Source organism: Nelumbo lutea, chromosome 8, assembly GCF_056320005.1.
Source record: "Nelumbo lutea isolate HS-2025 chromosome 8, American lotus-T2T, whole genome shotgun sequence".
Taxonomy (NCBI): Eukaryota; Viridiplantae; Streptophyta; class Magnoliopsida; order Proteales; family Nelumbonaceae; genus Nelumbo; species Nelumbo lutea.
This window is the reverse complement of record NC_142691.1, coordinates 25067476-25086185: the sequence shown is the minus strand read 5'-3', so window position 1 is coordinate 25086185 and position 18710 is coordinate 25067476. Positions and strand designations below refer to the sequence as shown.

General features: G+C 38.2%; 1 protein-coding gene and 1 long non-coding RNA gene across 3 annotated transcripts; both read right to left on the bottom strand.

The window, feature by feature from the left end:
* Positions 1 to 71: 71 nt before the first annotated feature.
* On the bottom strand, positions 72 to 3906 carry LOC148843459 (uncharacterized). 2 transcript variants are annotated; one of them, XR_016102787.1, is made up of 6 exons: positions 3053 to 3883; positions 2727 to 2898; positions 2273 to 2385; positions 1852 to 2187; positions 372 to 525; positions 72 to 270 (listed from the first exon to the last, which is right to left on the bottom strand). It is a non-coding gene; the product is annotated as an uncharacterized LOC148843459 (long non-coding RNA). The 2 variants fall into 2 exon arrangements; XR_016102786.1 differs by lacking the exons at positions 72 to 270; positions 372 to 525 and having other exon boundaries at positions 1563 to 2187; positions 3053 to 3906.
* A 3741-nt stretch (positions 3907 to 7647) lies between these two features.
* On the bottom strand, positions 7648 to 10715 carry LOC148843458 (putative folate-biopterin transporter 6). Its single transcript, XM_088959313.1, has 4 exons — positions 9847 to 10715; positions 9647 to 9742; positions 8488 to 8661; positions 7648 to 8406 (listed from the first exon to the last, which is right to left on the bottom strand). The coding sequence occupies exons 1-4, from the start codon at positions 10525 to 10527 to the stop codon at positions 7804 to 7806; spliced, it is 1554 nt and encodes a 517-aa protein (XP_088815439.1). The 5' UTR covers positions 10528 to 10715; the 3' UTR covers positions 7648 to 7803.
* Positions 10716 to 18710: the final 7995 nt, after the last annotated feature.

Below are 18710 nucleotides of genomic sequence, written 5' to 3'. Positions count from 1 at the left end.
AACTATATAACTAGCGAGGGGCACCCGTGCTAAGCACGGGCGAATAATATTGAATAATTGGGAGGGTAAAATATGAAAAAAAATTGAAAACAATTATATTGGCAGTCCCAGTTCTTGATTCTTCGTAATAGAAATGATATAGAATAAAGAAAAAATAGCTTATATATAAAGGGACACAAATTTCTGAAGGACAAAGAAGATTAATCATCGGAAAAAGAAAGAATTGCAGCCTTCTCATCCTCACCCCTACGACATTGAAACAACTGCAACCTAATATTTCCATAAAAGAAAATATTAACAATATAACTTACAAAAATTCCAAAATGGTTCTCAAAGAGGGTAAAGAACACAACAATCTAAAACATGCTTACTTGTCATTTGAACATTTCAATCAGATATCCTCATGTTGCCATGATTCAAAAGAGAAGTGAATCTCTATATAATTTCTGTAGGACAATGTGCATTTTTCGAGATATGGAATACCAGCCGTGGCTCCTCCAATCTGTTGCTAACAACAATTGCCTCCTATGTACAAAAAATGGTCCAAATATTTAGATTAACAAATGGCAATTAAGAACTTACTATAGTTTCCAATAGCAACAATTTTAGCTCTTGGATCCTCCACGTCAAATTATTCCATCTTCCATTAAGACCATGTAGATGGGAGCACCACCCCCCTCCCCCAAGGGAAAAAAAAGGCCCTGCAGGTGTGGCTCCTAAATATGGATGGGTTATTCTTGGGCAGTTCTATTATCCAACATAAATTTCAAGGTATTCTTCAGGACATTAAGAAATAGCATATTCTCCACTCATTCAAGTACTTCTAATTGGGACCACCTTCTTCCCAATTCCCATTGATGGTTATCTTTTCAAATGCAGGAAGATAACCTTGTTGAAAAGCATGGAGAAACATGGATGGTTTCTACATGCTTGTCTCTATAGTGATTGCTTTAGAGAAGATGGAAAATGATTTTCCATGGAATGGTCCTGGCAATCAGAAGTTCCACCTTGTGGCATGGTCACAGGCAAGAAAGCAAGCGAAGAGATGGGCGCCAGGTCATTAAGTGCTATGAATAAAGCCCTCCTAAATGGTTTTGGTGTTTTAGTGAAGAACAAGAGCATCTATGGAGGAAGGTTTTCTGTGGTAAATATGGTTTTCCTCAGTTTAGGTGTTACTCATGCCAGGCAACAATCCCCCATGGCAGCAATTTGCGGAAAGGAACAATGCAAGTTTAGGGACAGTTCCTCAAACACATGACATCTAAAGCTGGTGAAGGCTCTCACATTCTGTTCTGGACAGATTCTTGGTATGGTGATGGACCTCCTGCTGAAGCCTACAAGAATCTGCTCCATATTGGTGCAGAAAAATTTGCAATGGTGACTGTTATGAAGTAGAGGCTGGCCAGGTGGTGTGGACCCAAGGCTGAGATGGAACACAAATGATTGAGAGGTAGCCACCCTGCTCTCCTTGTGTATATTAATATTTAGATGCCTAGACCTTAATAAAATTGAAAGAAAGAAAAGAAATGGTTTCCATCAAAACATGAGACACGTAGAGATAATTTTCTTTGCAAAACCAACAGAAAACAGGGCTATAAGAAAATTTATTGATAAAACATAACTACTTATCCATGGATTGAGATAAATGAGATGCTCAAAAAGAATTAGCAACAGTCAACAATAGAAGAGCTTTTGGCTTATAACTTTACATTCTCTTGTGATGTGTCTACTGGAAATTCATACTGACTCCTTTTAAAGCACAATGGATGGAAACACATTTAGAAAAGCTATTCTAACACTATAGGTTGGGCTAGATAAAGTGCCGTTGCTAAAGACACATGAATGCATTACCTGCTCCTTCCAAATCAGCAGTTATAGTGCCAAGCTTTACTGCAAGGGGGTAATTAGTTTCTTTGTAGTGTTCAATAGCATGGTTGTTTCCACCACTACCATCCCAATTTCCCCTCCCACAAAGGATCATCCCATCAGTTAGATTCAACCATAGATTTTCAGTCTTGTCACACTTAGCACATGTCCACCTAGATGGAGGGACAATGACCCATTGCCAATCTGTTGAAGATTCATGGCATAAACACTGACTTGCTTCTTATCAGCTGTCCAAGCTGCTACTTGCTCTTTCCGCTCAGCACCTTCAGCCATTAATATAACATCAACTGCCAATCTGACCTGCAATTTCGAAGCATAGGCATGCCTTGGCAATTACAACCAAACATATTCTCTTTGATAATAAATAATGAGAAACTACAATTACCTTTTCTGGTAACTCAAAGGAAGGAAACGAAAGCTAGACAAATTCTAGCAAAATGACAATGTTATGGGATTCTTCATATTCAGGTTCATGGTTGTCGAAACCACCCTTCATACCTGAAAATAAAACAGAATAATGTAGAAAAGAGTGTTGTTTTTCATAGTCGAGACATAGCTTCCACCGATAAACAGGAATTCATCCATGGCTTGAATAAAGAGAAGGAAAAATAATAAATGTATGTTTGTGTGCAAAGAGCTTATTTGATAGCAATACAACTCCACCATTAGAATGCATTTGGTTTCTACCAGAAGTTTCAAACAATTCGAATGGTAGTACAGTAACAGCAAGGAAATAATAAGCCTGCAAGATATATATTTACGACTGACAGCATCTAAATGCTATAAACCTCATCCTTTTTTTAATATATGCATAGACGTGTACAGAATTAAATATATACCTATTGCCAGAAGAGTCGGTTTCTTGAGGGGCCTATCTTCAGGAACCGGTTTTTTTGTCTGTTTTATGTGCAAATAAACTGGGTTCCCAGTCTTTCCATAATTCCAACGCACATAATCCTTCCCAAACGCAAGAAACGAGTTCATGTCGATGCACAATCAGCCTTCGGATCTCTGAAACTCGCAAAGAAAAGCATCAAAGAAATTAACTTCTTTTGGTGAAAAAAGAAAATAAGCAGAACTCATGGTGCTCGAGTACTCGGGAGCCACATAACCAAACTCTCCAAAATCCCCATGGATGAGAGAACTATCGTTAGAATCAGCAGACCTCATGAGCCTTGCGAGTCCGAAATCAGTAATCCGAGCATCTAGGTCTTCGTCGAGGAGAATTACATTGGAACTTATGTTCTAGTGCAGGAAAGGGGGTTGGCAGCCATGATGAAGCCAAGCGAGGCCCCTCGTTACACCCTTGCCACACCGTGCAACAGAGAATACAGAGTTCCGTTAGGCATGTGTTTATAAAATAAAAGTCTCTCATCTTCTACTAGCGTTCCGCCAACTTGACCTTCATAAAGGGTTTCTGGAACAACAAAACCTGAGCAAGCTTGCGAGCCCTCAAGTGCTCCACCTAACTGCTATCTTCATATTTTCCAGCCCCATACTTCCTCCTGCGAAGGCGACGACTTGACCTTTTGCTAAAACCACCACAGTTGGACCCAAGAGGCCTACCGCCGAGCCCGTTGTTGCCGTCGAAGCCAGCGGCATCGAAATCGGAAAAGGAGGGAATCGTACCGGAGAGACGGTTATTAGCAACCGAGAACTTCTTGAGACGAGTAAGACGGGAGAGTTCATAAGGGATTGAATCGGAGAGACGATTGTTGGCAAGTTTAAGACTATTGAGAAACTTGCAATCGACGAGCTCAGGAGATGGAGGCGAAAATCATGGCAGAGAGGAGGATAAGAAACAGCTGGGAACGATCTCTCGATCTCACCATGGCGAAAGCGAATCCTCGTCCTCGAGCAGTTCAGGTTGGGGCTAGGGTTTCAATATGGCAGTGTTGATGGTGGCGAGTAGTCGAAGAACAGAAGTAGCGGCGAATTGACTCCATTTCTGAAATCAGGAGAGAGAGAACGCGGGGTGAGGACTGAGGAGAGAAGTGGAGAAATAGAGTGACACGCGTTATGCTTCAAAATGGAGGGAGAGAGACTTGTCTGCATTATTCACACGTGCAATTAACTGATACAATGCTAACTACAGTACTAAAACAGTAAGATTCCGTTTTGCGAAAGGGGAGAGCACCCCTTTCGTTTTATATAAGATATAAGATTGGTTCGGAAGAACAGGTACTGATCCCAACCCAATTATCTGTTATACCACATATACATAATATTATCTTATCTGTGGACCAAATTTGGTTTGTTGGCGATATTTGGTTAAAATAATAAAATAAAATATACTAAATATTGGAATTTAATAAAATTTAATAAAATACATTGCTAGCTGAGGTTAAACCAAGGTTTTTCAAATTGAATCGGACAACAAACCGGTTAGGGGTCCGATTCTTGGGTCAAATGGCTAGGAATGACCGAAATGGGATAGGTCAAATTTGGGGATCCTCGTTAGGAATGGCAACAGGGTGGGTTTGGGTTGGAGACCATATTCTATGTCCTCAACCCCGATCCTTGTCGGGGAAAAAATTTAGCCTTTATCCCTGATCCCCGATGGAGATGAGTTTCCCATTGGGGACCTGAATTCCTAAATTTTTTAATTAAAGCCTGTTTTTGAAAAAATGATTTATTTAAATAAAGAAAAAAATTAAAATATAACCAGTATTTTAAATATATTTATACTATAATATATATATATATAGATAGATAGATAGATAAATAGATTATGGTGGTATAGCTCCTGCCTGTGTCGCCTTTTTTGGCTGGTTGCTTTTCTGTGTACATCATCTCATCTACTATTCTCTATTACTGGATTTCAGTTATCTTCTTTCAAAGTAAAAAGACAAATAATATATATATATATATATATATATATATAGATATATATAGATAGATAGATAGATAGATAGATAGATAGATTATGGTAGTATAGCTCCTGCCTGTGTTGCCTTTGTTGGCTGGTTGCTTTTCTGTGTACATCATCTCATCTACTATTCTCTATTAATGGATTTCAGTTATCTTCTTTCAAAGTAAAAAGACAAATTTCAATCACTTAAAATGAGCAATTTATACTCAAAGAACACCAATGGGTAATTTGATACAACTATATGCATTCAGTCATTATGCTCAAGTTCTTCCCTATTAATTTGAAAAGTTGTCCTTTTTGACACTAGAAATATTTTCATTGCAGTTCCAAAGGGGGTTTGTGAAGTTTTCCAATTACATTGATGTTTTGAAATCTTTAGATTTTGATGGTTTGGACCCTGATCTTGTTAAAAGTTCTTTCTAGAAAAACTATGATTTGCTGAACAGCTGTGCAAGTGTTGGAAATGCTAGTGCTCAGTACTTTTTGCAAAGGTGATTTCTTCCATGTTTTTGGGTTGTATTTTTGTTTTGATAAGTTTATTACTCCTTAAGATGAATCTTTGTTCCCCTTCTTATATTTTGGGTATTTTCTTTTTCTATGGTGCATTGCTATTTTTTTGGGTTGTATTCTCTTTTGACAAGTTTATTACTCCTTAAGATGAATCTTTGTTCTCCTTTGTATTTTGGGTATTTTCTTTTTTCTATGGTTCATTGCTCTATTGATTTCTAAATGTGCAATTTCCTCATCTCTAAGCAGGTCCTTCTCTTGAGATGGCAAGAGACAGGAGAGAATAATTCAGATTGGCAGCTGGTGAGGCCATTTTTGTCTCAATGCAGTATGTGTGATTTCTATAAAATGGGTCCAGTTTTGTTCCTTTATTTGGCATGCATTTATGGCAATAACTTTATTGAAGAGATCTTCCCTTATTTGTATAAGATGAAAACTGGTTGTAGCAACCATCTGGAATTTGAGAAATCCATCCAATCAGTTAAACATCAGATATCAAGGTTTTGTGCTAGGAATATAAAGCAATTGTAAAGGAATTGGACGAGTATGAGAAGATCAAGGAAGCATCTGCAAAATTTGAAGAAAGTCGACCCAGCATATATTCTTCCTTTCAATTTATTGCAGAAGGCTGTACCAACCAAGTCTTGCATGAAAGCTTTTTACAATTCAAGACTTCTTCAGATTGTACCCAAGTATGACTAATTTCCTTGACTACGTCTATGGTCCTGGATTACCTGAGCAAGTTAAAGATCTCTACTCTCATCTGAGTGAGATATACAGAAATTGTGGAGAAATACATAATGGGATATGGTATGATATCTTCCAATTTCAAAAACTGGTGCATCAAATGGAAAATTTGTTTAGGAGGCATGGCGAATTGGTGAAGGAATTGGAAGTAAATAAGAACAAGAACAAGAGCAGTGAAGTAGCTGCAAGGTTTGAAGTAAAACCATCCAATATAATTTCAGCTTTTGACTATAGGAATTCTCATTGATAATTTGATGGAATGTGCAGCAGTTGGTTTGGTGTTTGTTCGAGGTGACCTGTCCACATGACCTGTTAGATTTGTTTGGTTTGCTTGTCTATTATCTACATATTTAATGACTTTACTATGGTTTTTTGTTTCTATAACCCAGTGATTTGGAAGGGGCCCAAGCTACCATTAGCAGTAACCCCATAGTGATGTACAAAGAAAACTTGTTTGGAATCCTATATACCAAGAAATAAAAAAAACAGTAGAAAGCTTTTATCCAATTTGACACACCAAAACTTCAAAAATAATCCCCAAAATCCCTACTAAACAGATATCATTTTGATACAGGATGAAACCAAGGATGATGATCTTATATCAAACTCCCTTTCCCCTTCTACTCACTCTACAACCAATTGCCAAAAGCATTAGGCACACCAAAGCAGTCAAGAGAGCCAGACTAGATACTCAGCTTTTTCTGTTTCTCTCCTTCTTTTATTTGATAATGCCCCTCTTGGAATTTTTTTGCATGATAAGGCTTTGAACCCTTGGGCAAACCGTGAAGTATCAAGTTGTGACCTGTATATAGAAATGGGATCGTTGGTATTACTAAGGCTGTGTTTGTTTGCAGTATAAGATGTCACTGCCGGTTCGGTTTTGTCAACGTTTGTTTGCAGTGTAAAACGGTCACTGCTCATTCGGTTTTATCGGCGTTTGAATGGAGTGAAATTTTACATTGCAAATCAATGTAAAACGTCACTTATAGTGACGTTTTTCGATGCTCAACGGTTTTCGAAATTTCAAACAGTTCGGTGTGAAGCTCTATCGATGAGGTTTTACACCACAAACAAATGCAGCCTAATGGAACCACAGTGGTAAATGAGACTACAACAGCTGAATGTTGGAGCTTTCGTCATGGCTGTATGTCTGGTCTCATGGTTCAACATTGCCAAGCTAGAAGTTCTATGTAACTCATAACAGGATAACTTGTAGGCACAGGAGGGATAAGAATGGACTGAAAGGCCCTAGATTCATCTGTTTAATTACTTCTGTGGACTTAAATGTATATACTCAATTTTAACCGAACAGCTCATCTCTAGCCCACTAGAGCTGTGTCCATTGGCTTACCTTTCTGCATATGTACTCACCCTTCAAATGGCTCAAAAGTCTTCCTTGGATGGTGCTTTGTGGGCCTTTAGCTCTTCTTTTAATGCAAGCTACTGACCCAAAGAAAAGTTGTGTTTCTCTTCTTATCTTAAGATAGCTTGGATGGTTTCAAATTCTTAGACAGTTCGATTTGTATTAATATTTTCATAAGTGTGACTCTCTTTGCTTCCTAAGATAGCTTCCCACTCTTGCAGCTGCATAGAGGCTTGTCTCATCTTTCTAGTTTGAATTTTGAAAAGAGGATAAAAGGCAATATGACTTCAACTCATACCATGAGACCCTCCAAAGATGTCAAGTATAAGATTAGAACAAGAATTCACATGATGTTTACAAGATTTATCCCTTCTCAACTTCTTACACTGTATAGGACCCTTGTATGATTGTCTGTCAAGGTACCTACTTAAGCTTCAAGTTTCTCATTCATGGACACAAGTTGTAAGCCTTCCTCTTCTGCATCTGAAGACACGGCATCTGGAGCCTTGGTCAGTAGGTCAGATGGTATCAGAACATCGGATTGATCTGCTCTAGGAACAAGGAAAATCAAGCTCAATGTTGCAAATCTCAGTATATTCCTGATGAAGAGTACCAACCATAGGTTTGTGAAGTCTGTTCTTGTTACATGAAACATATGTAGAATTATGCCTCCACCCCACTTGGATGAGAGTGAGCCAAGGCTGTCAATGCACATCAACAGGGCAAAGAAGGTTCCTTCAATGCCTAGAGGGCAAAGTTTGGTGCTTAACACAATCATGGGCATCCATCTTATTCTGCTCACAATCCGAGAGACACACTCTTCCATGATTACAAAGAAGTAGTCGGGGATCCCTAGTTTGAGGTTCCATCGAAGGACAAAGATGACATCAAGCATGCCTGAGGTTGCATAGAGGAGTTGGGCAAAGAAGAGCATATTCCTGAATGGGTATTCCTTAAGAACCTTGTGGTAGACTAGGACCCCAACAATGGAAGCCATTGCACCAATAGCATATATCATCCCAACAAACCCCTGCATTGTTTAAGGTGAAATCAAGGAAAACTGTAACAACTATGAAACTGTGCTTACATGGTTTGAGAGAGACATACCAACCTGAGAAAATGCAGGGCCAGCCTTGGGGTCAGTGTACCAGTAGAATTGGCCTTCATGGGTGCTTATGCTTAGGGCCAGAGACAGGTACATGTAAAGAGAAGGCTTCCAAACTTGAGGATACTTAATGGTTCTGTACATGCCACTGATTGCTCCCCCTAGCTTGTCCAGTGCCATCTGCAGCATAGGTACAATCAGTCCAAACTGTCCAATGCACCGGATGACTGGTGAAAGCCCACAGATTAGCTCATGAGCACTGAGTAGTTGAATATGGATCCACTCAATCCAATTTGATAATATTTAAATATACAAGCTTGTATCTACATATTATTAAGATCAATTTATTAGTAAAGTTGGATTCAAATGGATATGCCTAGATCCAAATTTGATCCATTTATATTCAGATTGGGTTGGATCCATTGAAAATTCTACCTAGCCCTGTTAAGAATTGGGATCTGCTCTTCACACAGCGCTCCTCACACCCACCTCACAGGCACATCCCTCCGTGCATTGGGATGTGACTGTGAGGAGCAGATCCTGTCTCCCCTGTTGAGTTAGAATCTCTATAGGTCAAAAGGATCTCATGTGGATGTTGTGGGCTACTGAACGTGCCCCAGTTGACCCCAATCTGACCAAATAAAGAGGAAATATCAAACCCGACCCGACCCATCCCAGTACACCTATACTCAACCAAGATATTTCAATGTTGCACTGTTAAATGGGTCAGGTTTAACACAGGTTTACCTCAACCCAAAACCTGGTCAAGGCTAACCCATCTACTTCTGTCTCCATACGAAGTAGACATTCCCGCTCCTGCGTTACATGTCAGGAGTAATCCAATATTCTATAAGGTTTGCATTTTGGCACAAGCAGGTGGTGAGCATCAAATACTGGGCCAGTTCCCAGCTGCCACGATAGAACAGTCTACATACAAACTCCCCTAGATGTTACCAATGCCCAAAATAATTCCGAGGGGGGGGGTAGCTGAACTAAATGACTTATATTATTAACTATACCCTAAACATTTTATTATATGATTTTTTTTTATCAAGTAAATGACAAAAACAATAAGGCATTCAGTTTAGCTGTTATCCAACAGTCACTAATTACAGACCAAGAAGTCTCAGGGAAAATGAAACAAGAGAAGCAAAGGAGAACTCACCTTCTTCTCAGAATGGCCACTAGTCTTCAGTTCATAGATCACAAATCCCAGCACTACCAGCAGAGCAGGTGGGACTGCCAGAAGTCCCAGAGATCCCTACAACAGAAATCATGAATACCCATTTCAACTTTCAGAAAGAAAAGGGAGGTTTGAACATCAAAACAAGTGACTGAATCAATAGATAAGAAGAAACCATGTACCTGAGCTCCCAAGTGATGAACAAAGAAACCACTGGTGGAGTACCCAACCAAGGCCCCTGCCGACATGCAGAACCCACAGAGGCTCTGCATGTCCGGCGCCAATGCTGGAATCTCAATGCTATTCCTGGCAATGCATGCATCAATCGTCACATCAGCAATTGCCACGCTTGCTGCAATCCCAACTAAGCAACCCAGTGCCATCACAATTGGCAACTTGGCATGAACAGCGATAACCAAAGCCGGAACAGCCCCCAGAACACCGGCGATAATGAAGTACGGCCGGCGCCGGTAACCCATCACCGGGAAGACATCGGTGAGTAATCCCCAGATGGGTTTCATCACCCAAGGGATGTAATAGAGTCCATAGTATAACTGGACGGCAGAAGGCTGCACCTTCTGCACATCCTTCCAGTAGTAGTCGGAGACCACCCGGAAGAACGACCCAGAGAAGCCTTGGCTGAGGCCATACACGAGCACCACCCCAAGCACAAAGCTTGTGTTGAGTTCCCTGCAGAGCGTCCGAAGCCAATGAAATGGCTGTTGGATGATGGAGAGAAGACTCTTGCTTGGGCGTGTGTCCGGCACAAGCTGCTCGATCTTTTCTTCATGAGGTAGGAGTTGTTCTTTGGAGGGATCAGGTGGAGGAATCTCTGCAAACTCTTGTGTCTCTGTGGTACCCATCTGGAGGTTGAGTTGCAGAAGGGATCAGCAAGCAAACAAAGAACATGAACGACTGAACATAGATAAAAAATCTGGGCAAATAACTAGCTTTTGTTGACTTGGGAATCAGGAGAAATGCTGCAGAAGTGATCCACCAAAGTGGCTTTCATTTTCCATTTATTGAACACTGTTACCTAATCGAGGAAGATAAAAACAAGTGAGCTGTAATAAACATTAAACAAGTTGCCATGCACGGATTTTTCTTTTCTCCTTTCATTGTTTAAGATTTCTTTGGGTTAGATATCAGACAAGTTGGTGATATTTTAATCGGAATTAGAATTATTTTTTAGAAACATAAACCCGGTTGGTGATGGTTAAACCGATCATCTCATGAAAGGTCTATTAATGGGTCGTATTCATTGATAGATATCAGAAAAAGTCACAACCAATCAATGGTATTATAAAAGAGGTGAGTAATCAGGTCGTATTCATTAAAATTCATGGGATGCTTTGATTGTTCAATTTGTCTTTAATACCACGTCTCTCTATTATAGATTTTTTCTTTTTCTAATATATTTTGAAAAGGGAAATTGTCTAATATATTAACCATAACTTTTCAAAGCCGTGAGAGAACCCCATGTCAATAACTTTTTGTTTTTCAAATTCACCATCTGATAGTGTTTGGAAGTTGTTTACATTAGCATAAGTGCAATTAATTTTTATGTCAGTATTATTTTTATTCAGTACATCTTTGTTCTAATTGACTCATGTTCTAACCTCTGATAGAAGTGGATGTTGGGTCATATGGAGCCAATGTCCTCTTCTAGACGTTTTAAAAAGTTATGGTAAGTTTAAAAGAAATGTTGAAAAATCATGATGAGTTTTAGTCAATTTCTCTTTTTGAAAATTCAATAGTAATTAATTTAAATTGAAAATTGGTTCATCGACCTCTCAAAAAAATTTGGTTCATGGGTTCCAATGTATCACTTCTCTTCTTTATAATAAAAGAAGAGTCCTAAACTTATGGGTCTAGATATTGCAAAAATACACTATGCATGTGGGAATATCATGACTTCGAGGGGTGGGTTAGCAAAACCCCTACCCGACTAGAACTCAATTCGGGTTGAGGAATGAAAGCTCTAGCCCTAAACCCGTGTGAAGCTGACTCTAACCCCACCCTATAGGGTCGGGTCAAGCCAAATTTGCCATTTAACCCGGCCCATTGACATCCATATTCCATAGTCCATACCAATGTTTTAAAAATTGGCTTGGAACCAGAACCACTCTGGCCATTGGTTTCTAGGTCTGTGGTTTGATGTTGATCATCTAGTGTGAACGGATGGCTTGTTGTGATTTATACAAAATAAAAAAATTATAAAAACACAAAGTGGGTGTTTGGCATTGATATTGTTTTTTGAGAAAATGGCACCATTTACGCACCACATCAGAGAAAGTGATGCTTTAGAAAATGCTCTCTTGTTGGGTACCTGATGGAGCGCGATCTAGATGCTCCAAACTGGAAGGCAGCTTGGACGTCAGTTGCTTAGTTGGCTAGTCGAACCATAAGAAGATGATACTTAGGGAGTGGCTTACCTAGTGTGGGCACTCTGATGCTTAAGTTAGTATTTGGTAGTGTGAGCTAAGAGCTTGTATGCTACTAGGCTAGTGAGCAATAAATCATGTGTATCTTGTATTATTGGGGTTGAGGCCCTTATATAGGTGAGATACATTAGGTCTCATGAAACACCTCTAAGATCTTTGGCCTGTGCTGTTAGGAATTCATTCCGCACCAGGAGGTGGACTTCGTGCTAGCCGATAAGGCTTTATCGAGTTTGTTCAATCTGGGCGGGATAAGGGTAAGACAAACAAGCGGTGTGATCCCAAAGATGTTGGAGACAGTTGACTTGCTTCTAGAAGTTGGCTACATGTCACTTTGGCAAATTGAGCCATCACGAGTTGCTCGGACCTAGGTCTTGGTTGAGGTGCCCAATGTACCCAACGTGACCTGGCTCGCTGAGGTGGCAAGGAATGCCAAGTCAATGTCCAATCAACATGTTGCTTCCATGTGTCTGTGCACAAATAGGTCAGGCCAAATCACCCCTCATCAGTACAGTTTTTTTAGAAAAATGTTTCTCTAGACCATTCCTTGGAAATCGGGAAAATATGGTCTGGAGCAACGCTAAATTCAATGTTTTATAAGAAAATGATGCATTGCTGCCAGTAGTGCAATGATGTGGCATCATCTTGGATGTTAAATAATATAGACCAATGCCGAAAATAATTCTATAACACTAATACTAAACAAAACCTGTGTTATTTTCTCAAAAAAACAGCCTATATAGTAACTGTGCTAAACAAAAAAACAAACACCATTTTCTGCTTACAACTTTACATGCCCAACAATATTTTTATGAAAAATGGTGCAGTATTCCAAGCACCAATACGAAACACCTACAAAGTACTAGCCAGAAGACCGTTTTTCCGATTTGGGGTAAAACATAGCCTGTTGCTTAGACATTTTTTGAGCCGAACGAGCAGACCTTTCGAGTAAATGATGGTTGAAAAACCATGGTCCATACTTAGTTGCAAGTTGACTCAAAACTACTCTAGCCGTATTTTTTTGGTAAAAAAACTCTTGCCCTCTTGCCCTCTTGCCCTTATGTTCTTGTGCCGACTTGCCAAACCATGCGAACTTTCGGCTGTTATTCCACTACACAGACACAGTTTCAAGTTTCAACTCCAAAAGTATTAAATCCTTTGACTAAGGCGCAATACCCCACTAATTTGCCACGTGTCCAATGTACAGATGGTAGAGCCCATGATGATGGGATCTGCTAACAATAGTAACTGTCCCAATACGGTCGAGATCAAAAGTTGCCACAGCATATTCCCACCGTGTATCTCCTAATAACAATTATAAGAGGAATCCGGATTATGGGGAGATATTCGCAACATAGGGTGGGATGTAGTTGTGAGGAGCAGATCTCAATTCTTATTTGAAAATGTTTTCAATGCATGCTGAGATTTGCTTTTCTTAAAACGCGCCTCACACTAAACTAACAGATTATCTCAGCTGTGAATTAAAAACATCTCCAACACTTAATTTATCATTCATGCCATATGCAATGAGATTAGTGTGAAGCGTGCTCTGTTAGAAGCTAAAACCGAATTCAATACGGTCTCAACTCTCAACATAATCAGTGTCCCTATGTTTCACCGTAAGACTAAATCCATGACCGAATCTGCTCCTCACACAGGATGCCTCTTTTGCATATCACACGCATATCGTATCATATATTAGAAACATTTTCAATACTTATAAATTATTATTCATGAAAGATATTTCCAATGCACGATGTGCATGTGAGCTGCTCGTCTGAGGAGCAGATCCCGTTCCGAACCCATCATGTATAACTTGTGCGGACACATATTAAATGGGAATGTGTTGAAACGAATTTTTTTGGGAAGCATATCCCGGCCACTATGTCATGCCCTAATCTAATACCGTAAAGCTCGCAAAATGTTAATAAAAAATAATCCATGGATCAGATGGCCTTAAACTAATTTGATCATGCTGCTGCCTTTTTGCTGTATACATTTGCTTGTGTAGGACCCATTCAATGCCATCCATATCCTATTGGATAGACAGGATGGCCCATAACCCCAAAGTTCAATGGGTCCCACCAAGGAGCAAAATAAGACCCGAAATACTTCCATCCATACTTGATAATGGTTCTGACTTCTGACTTCTGAATTTGCTGGGACCAGCCAAATCAGGGCAACTCTTTGACCAAGTGAATGTCGTCGACTCCTCGGTGAGACCCAATTTCTCTGTTTTAAGCGTTCATTCTGATGTAACACAGATTTGCATCTCCTGTTCCTGCTTTGAATTTTGATTCCACAAAATCCCAGCCACTGTGCCAACTACCTTGGGTCCCATCGTCATTCGCTAATACAATTGTGAACAGGACCAAAAATAAGGAATTTTTCATTGACCAAAAAGAAGGAATTTTTCATCGCTCCTGGTGAATTGTCCTTTCCCAGAGCTAGAAAAACTGAAAACCTGCAAACCCATCGCTTCTCAAAGTTATGTAGATAGATTTCTCTCATTGGCTGAAACTAGCCTGTTTTAGATTTGAACAGTGTTTTCAGAGGATGGAGTTTCCTTCCTGCACACACATACAGATAGAGATAGAGAGAGAGGAGTTAATGGAGCTTTAGATGAATCAACCCATGATGATGTTAGAAAATTGTAAAGGCTTTGGGGAAGTAACGAACTCAAATCGAAACCTTCCTTTACAATAATCTACTGGGTGGGCGCTAAATTGTCTTGTTATTAATATTTCTTACTCGACAATGGCAAGTTTGGTGCAATGTTAAAATCTCACTGTACAGTCATGAGAAAGAAGTCTATGAGTCAGAGTGGCCAATTCGTTCAAGAAAGTGCCCAAATGTTGGGTTCGTATCCAGTCCGCCCCTCACAAGAACCTATTTATCTGGGAGCAACATTAGGCAGTGTTCCTTTTTACTGTAATATGGAAACTTATGGATGAGTCTTCAGAACTAACACAGGTCATTTTGTTTCTATATTTCTGTTGCAGCAAGAGAAAGGAGAAGCAATACCAAATTTATCTACATTTGGTGCAATTGCTGAAAGTTTTAGACCATGTTTGGGAGTGCTTAAAAATAAGTGCTTATTTGGGTGGGGACCACACTATTAAGCACTTATTGGAGTTTGGGAAATAAGCCCGAAATAAGTGCTTATTTTTTAAACCCAAATTTTCAGCTTTTTTTAAGTGCTCATACAATAAACACTTATTCAAAGTTTTACTCCCAAAATTATCCATGGTAAATTTTTAGAATACCAATTATATCCTTTTACAAAAGCAATTTTACATAGGCACTTATAAAAAAGTAATTTTATAAAAAGTACTTTTATGAAAGTAACGTATTTTTACCAAAGCACTTTTAGGAAAATACTTTTACATGAAAGTAATTTGATAAAAGTACTTTTACACGAAAGTAATTTTATAAAAGTACTTTTATAAAATCACTTTTATGAAATAACTTTTACGAAAGTATTTTTATAAAAGTACTTTTACAAAAGCACTTATGAAAGCACTTTTGCGAAAGTACTTTTATAAAAACACTTCTATAAAAGTACTTCTGTAAAAGTACTTTTATAAAAGTTTATAAAAGTACTTTTACAGAAGTGCTTTTATAAAAGAACTTTTATGAAAACACTATAAAAGCACTTTTACAGCAGTACTTCTATAAAAACACTTTTCAAAAGAACTTCTATAAAAGTAATTTTATTGGAAGTACTTTTATGATAGCACTTTTATAAAAGCACTTCTATCAAAGTACTTTTGTTCATTCACTTTGGATTGGATGTTTTTGGAAATAAAAAAAAAATGAAGGACAAAAGAGTCACGGTTTCTTATTTAAGTGCTTATTGGAGAAAAAAACCACCAAACACCCAAGATGAAATAAGTGCTTATTTAAAATAAGCACTTGAAAAAGCTGAGTGCCAAATGCAAATAAGTGCTTATTTGAATAAGTACTTGTTTTAGCATTTATTCAATAAGCACTTACTTTTAACATAAGCACTCCCAAACATGGCCTCAGACTTAGAAACATGAAGTGGAGATAGATAGCTTGAATCAATCATATTAGATACTTCAATTACTACTTTACTTCCATTTCATGCTTCACTCTACCCAGAAGTCATCAAATGATTTGTCTTTTGAGATATAGCCCATGATAAGCGATAACTTTTCAAGCAAGTACACTACCTCTCTATGTAATCAAACAGTATTTTGGGCTGTAGATATAAACACAATATAACAATCAAAGGAAAAAATGGAACTCCATAGTATAAAATGCAACTTTAACTGACAAGAGGAGAATGAAAGCTTGTATGTGGTTAACTAAAAAATGTATTAAAGAAGCTACAGAAACATTCATTCACCTCAGAGCGCATAATTGCAACTACAATAATCTCAAAATTTAAATGGATTGTTTACATCCATTCACATCTAAGTGATCTAGATGAGTCACAATGGGCTCTACTACTCTAGCTCACTGAATTCTAGTGATGGGCCTGATGGCCTATGGGAGGCTGAGGCTTGTGACTCCAAATATGGGTAACTATCTGATCTTCATCCTTTGTGTCCCCAAGGTTTATGCATTCAATTTTAATGTTAGTTTCACTCCATATAAGTAGTGATGAGGCAAGCCTTAGTGATTATATATATAGGAATTGAATAAATCAAGGATGAGTTTAAGAGGGTTAGGATGGGTTTAGGAGTGATTGGAGGACAAAAGGCAGATTTGTCCCAGTAGGCAGTACAGATTGCCATTATCATAAGAAAATCCAATATCATCTAGTGACTGCGAAATTATAAACATAACTAATCTATCGCTAGACAAACCAAAATATGAGGCTGGACTTCACAAATAATATGTAAATGACCAAAATACTCCTATAATTTGAAAATACAATACAATTCAGTTTTGGCTTGCTTCTTTACTCCCGCATCACCTAAATTCCTGTTGGATAGTGAACACTACATTAAGGAAAAGGCTTGCATAGCAGTTAGAGATTGGACAAATCATTTCTTCTACTTTTATCATGTTCATGGTGCAATGATTCTATTACATGAATTTAAAGTTTTATAGTAAGCTCTCAAATATTTCTAAAGCATGCACATTTTATTGCTAGATTTTTAAAAATGTAAAATGGATTATTTCTGAAAGTTTTGCAGGTCGTTATTATGTTCATGAACTTTCTCAACTTTCAATCAAAGAAACTAATGAAGGGGATCTAGTATATATAAAATACTAAAACATCTAGATTGGAATGCAATTTTTCTCATGGGGGTATGGGAGATGGCCCCTCCCATAACCCCCCAACCCTGGTGGCAACAGGATTTGATCCCAGGTCTCTTCTACAACTAGCCAGACATTACCAACTGAACCACCACCAGTTGGCCAAGAAGGCACAATTAAAACATCAGTCAAAGCCGAATTTTTTGAATGTCACAAATATAGATAACAAAGACTGCTGCTCTGAAAATAAGATCATGTTAGAAGAATTGCTATTTCTGATGAACATCAATGGTTGCACAGGTATTTAAAATTTTCTTCCAACAAATTGGAGTCTACTAATGCTTTTCATCATTCACCTGATTGTTGCCATATGAGAAAAGTTGACCACAAAACCAGGTAGCACCTAATTTCCAAGTTCTCTCATGCATATGATTCCATAACAGCGGAAAGCACAAGACAACAAATTTAAAACTAGCTCTCTACCAAAAATATAAAAAATTTAGCCAGAAAAATATTTTGGATTTGTAAATAAAAAGCTAAGACAAGTGTGAAAATGCTGGTTTGAGGATGAGATCATCCATTTTGTGCAAAAGCACCAGAGTTTAGGTAGATATTAACCCCTCCCAAGACTCAGATAGCTGGGACCAACATTAGGTAGTGGTCCTTTAAAATCACAAAGCTAAGAAAACTAAACTCTAAAACTAAACTAATTAGCTAAAGTTCAGAAATTAATATAAAATATCCCTGTGCCATAAACTAAGAAGCAGATCTAGGTAGGAAAATTTACCAAAATCAGGTATTTAGCAGAAAAATGAATTTTAAAACCTGTCCCAACCAAACTGGTTTTCACTGGAAATAGTAAATTGCAAACCCAAAGTCAAATATGGATCAAGCAACTATGAAGACCCAATAACCATGCCATATACTGTTAAATTTATGGAGTTTTAGTATCAAGAACTCCAAATCAATGCACTGACGACTTATCTGAATAGTTGAATAGTTTCTGGCTATATGGTGAGTGAAAGACCCATGCCATAGGAAGAAAAGTTGATTGGATGTGACAATGTCATTCTGGTTAAGAAATATAGTAGACTGTTTCTTGTCATGTTATCAGTTAATATCTAGTTTGTGCCTCTTCTTAATATCTAAATGTTGAAGTACAACATTAACAATTTCAAATTCAGAACTTAATATCAGATGAGAATACTGTTCTATACAACCAGAGTATATAATACTCATTTTTCTCGATCATAAAGCACTAGGTACTATTCTAACTGTACTTATTGTTAACTCAGAGATGATTTACCATACCCAAAACACCAAATAAAGAAACTAAATCAGAAATTTTGAACTAATGTAAGGAGAAAAACAAA